We start from the raw sequence: 2,500 nt of genomic DNA on the forward strand, positions 1-2,500 counted from the left end.
GTCTTATATTTTGTCACTTTATCAGATAAGTTCATGGTACATAATTCAACTGATACTGACTAACGAATTTGTATGTTGCAATTACATGTATCAGGTATATTTGTTTTCCTGTTGCCAACTACCATTCTGTTGGAAATATGTCAAAGTGACACCGACGACATTCATTGTTCAGAACTATGTCACTGGGCGAACAGAATTTCTAAAAGTTTATCGGTTATTCATTCATCTATGTTAACCAGTAATGTGTATAAATATGTTATACAGAAGAGGATAAAGTTTGCAGTGTATCAGCACTATTCTAGTCTTAGATGAGACAATCATGGTCATTAGAAAACAAACAAATGAATGACAGAAATAAAATTAGAACTTGATCCTGAATCCAAATACAAAATACCTAGTCTTGTAATCCTTTCCTTCATGTCTCTCTGTTTACTCTGAATGGAAACAAGCCTGAGTTGGATGAAGCTCTCATTCAGACAAGAAGGCGTCCTCATCCACCTCTTCGTAGACATGTTCAGAACCAGAGGACGTGCAGTCTGATGGTTCGGGCTCCCTGTGAGACAAGACTCGAGGGTTCAGGTAAGGGGACTCGATGTCGGGCTGCCTGTCTTGGTCTGCCGCCGGTGGTCCTTGCTGTGGAGTCCTTGCACTCCCTTCCTGTGAGAAAAATTTAGGTAAAAATCAATATACAGACATGTTTATATGCTTATGCTCGTATAGGCTGATGTTGCCATATAAGTGTGCACAATTAAATGTGTATATGCAATTGTTTGTGTATATGAGTATGTGTTTGAAGGTAATAACAATTCATTTTTAACAAAGAATCGAATATTTCCAAAGATTCAAATATGCCTATACTTACATCCCTATGGCGACGGCGCAGACACAGACACACGGCCTGGCCAATGAGAATCCCGGCCGCGAAGATCAGTCCAGCAAGAAGGCCCCAGAATAAATAACCTACAAAGAAATAAGAGAATGAAAACGTTTCAGTTGCCTAGTCTCCATTCCTGAGGTTGAATATAGCAAATATATATATTTTTTTAATGGAAGACTATGATGTCCTCGTAAAAGCTTAAATTTATATCTATCTATCTATATATAATATATATATATATGTGTGTGTGTGTGTGTGTGTGTGTGTGTGTGTGTGTGTGTGTGTGTGTATATATATATATATATATATATATATATATATATATATATATATATATATATATAAATGTATGTATGTATATAATATATATACATATATATAAACTTATATATGTATTAAAGTAAGAGGTTGGCCCTATTGCAGAGGAATGAAAGGGGTTATTGCTTGCTAGTTTCTTAAGGGAGGTGTATGTGAAACCCCATGATAGACCCGTGCCCTGGGTGCCGAGGGCGGAGCGGTGACGAGCGAGACCGTCGTCTGTCTGCCGTCTCTGTCCCTGTCTCTCTCTACTCTGTCCTTGCTGTCTGAGGAGGCGTCCTTTTGTGCAGCTATTTCTTGCAAGGGCGGGTGATTTCTTACACCACAGAAGTGTCGAGAATAAATGCAGAATGAACACTGAAGTTCACTGAAGGAGGAAGGCAAAGTGGGCACCATCCGGCCTTTAAGCATATCGAAGCATGTCTTACATCGCTTGGCCACGCGAAAGGTTCGACCTCGAGCCATCTGCAATATCTTATGCACTGTTGGCCCGTCTGGTGGCAAGCTTTGCTAGGCTTCTACAGATGGTTGCTGGTGATCCATGGTCTGCAAGGTCGTCATGTGCCAGAGTAGCGGTGTGGTAGAGGTTTCGCAGTCAGGTGCAACATTCAGTGGCAAGGAAGGTTATCATGGTAAGGAGGGTTAAACCGTCATCAGGGTTGAACTATAAGTGTACCAGGCCAGTAAAAGGGCTAAGGAGGAGGATGGTAAGTTACTTGTCAGTAACCTTACTAAGATGCCAGAAAATGAGAGCGTAATAAGAACATCAGTCACGAGAAGGTTGTCACATGAGGTATTAATTACTTTGTTTGTTAGGATGACTCTCGTTTAGTACCATCATATTTGAGAGAGAGCAAAAAAAAAATGAGCGAGAATTCTATATCTTCGGTTTGAATAGTCAAGTAATTATGCATTGGACACAGCTGGACCTGAACTTAAAGTTAACTATGAATGTCTCAGGCGCACTGTCTGAACGTAAGTAATTTGTATGGTGGGGCGCGATTCCTGCATGGGAGATTCTCCCGGCGAGCAAAATTCCAGTTTTTAAAGCAATGAGCCAGCTTAAAATTACCTTGCATGATATCAACTATATAAGCTTATATAAAGCATGGTGTCTGCAGTGCGAGCCATTATTTGCAACAGAATCGACCCAATCAGTTGTAACATATTCACCAATACTTCAGTTTCAAAGAAGCATAAATTCCAGCATTACTGAGGACAAGATATCGAATTTTGAGAGGACGTCATGAGAGCGAGTTAGATTCACTTATAAGTCAAAGTACAGTTCATGATCCTAGAGTCAAT

The 2,500-nt window shown here is 40.0% G+C and overlaps 2 protein-coding genes across 2 annotated transcripts in view; one reads left to right on the forward strand and one right to left on the reverse strand.

The window, feature by feature from the left end:
- LOC113816722 (uncharacterized) overlaps window positions 1-2,500 on the forward strand; it is a 37,859-nt gene that overhangs the window by 20,321 nt on the left and 15,038 nt on the right. The gene's annotated exons all lie outside the window — the stretch shown is intronic.
- LOC113827819 (uncharacterized) overlaps window positions 11-2,500 on the reverse strand; it is a 10,728-nt gene continuing 8,238 nt past the window's right edge. The window contains exons 3-4 of the mRNA XM_070134437.1: window positions 863-960; window positions 11-657 (exon numbers count right to left, since the gene is read on the reverse strand). Coding sequence (XP_069990538.1) covers window positions 469-657; window positions 863-960 — 287 coding nt within the window. The 3' untranslated portion in view covers window positions 11-468. The remainder of the gene's footprint in view (window positions 658-862; window positions 961-2,500) is intronic.

This window comes from Penaeus vannamei, chromosome 19 (assembly GCF_042767895.1).
Source record: "Penaeus vannamei isolate JL-2024 chromosome 19, ASM4276789v1, whole genome shotgun sequence".
NCBI classification, from domain to species: domain Eukaryota; kingdom Metazoa; phylum Arthropoda; class Malacostraca; order Decapoda; family Penaeidae; genus Penaeus; species Penaeus vannamei.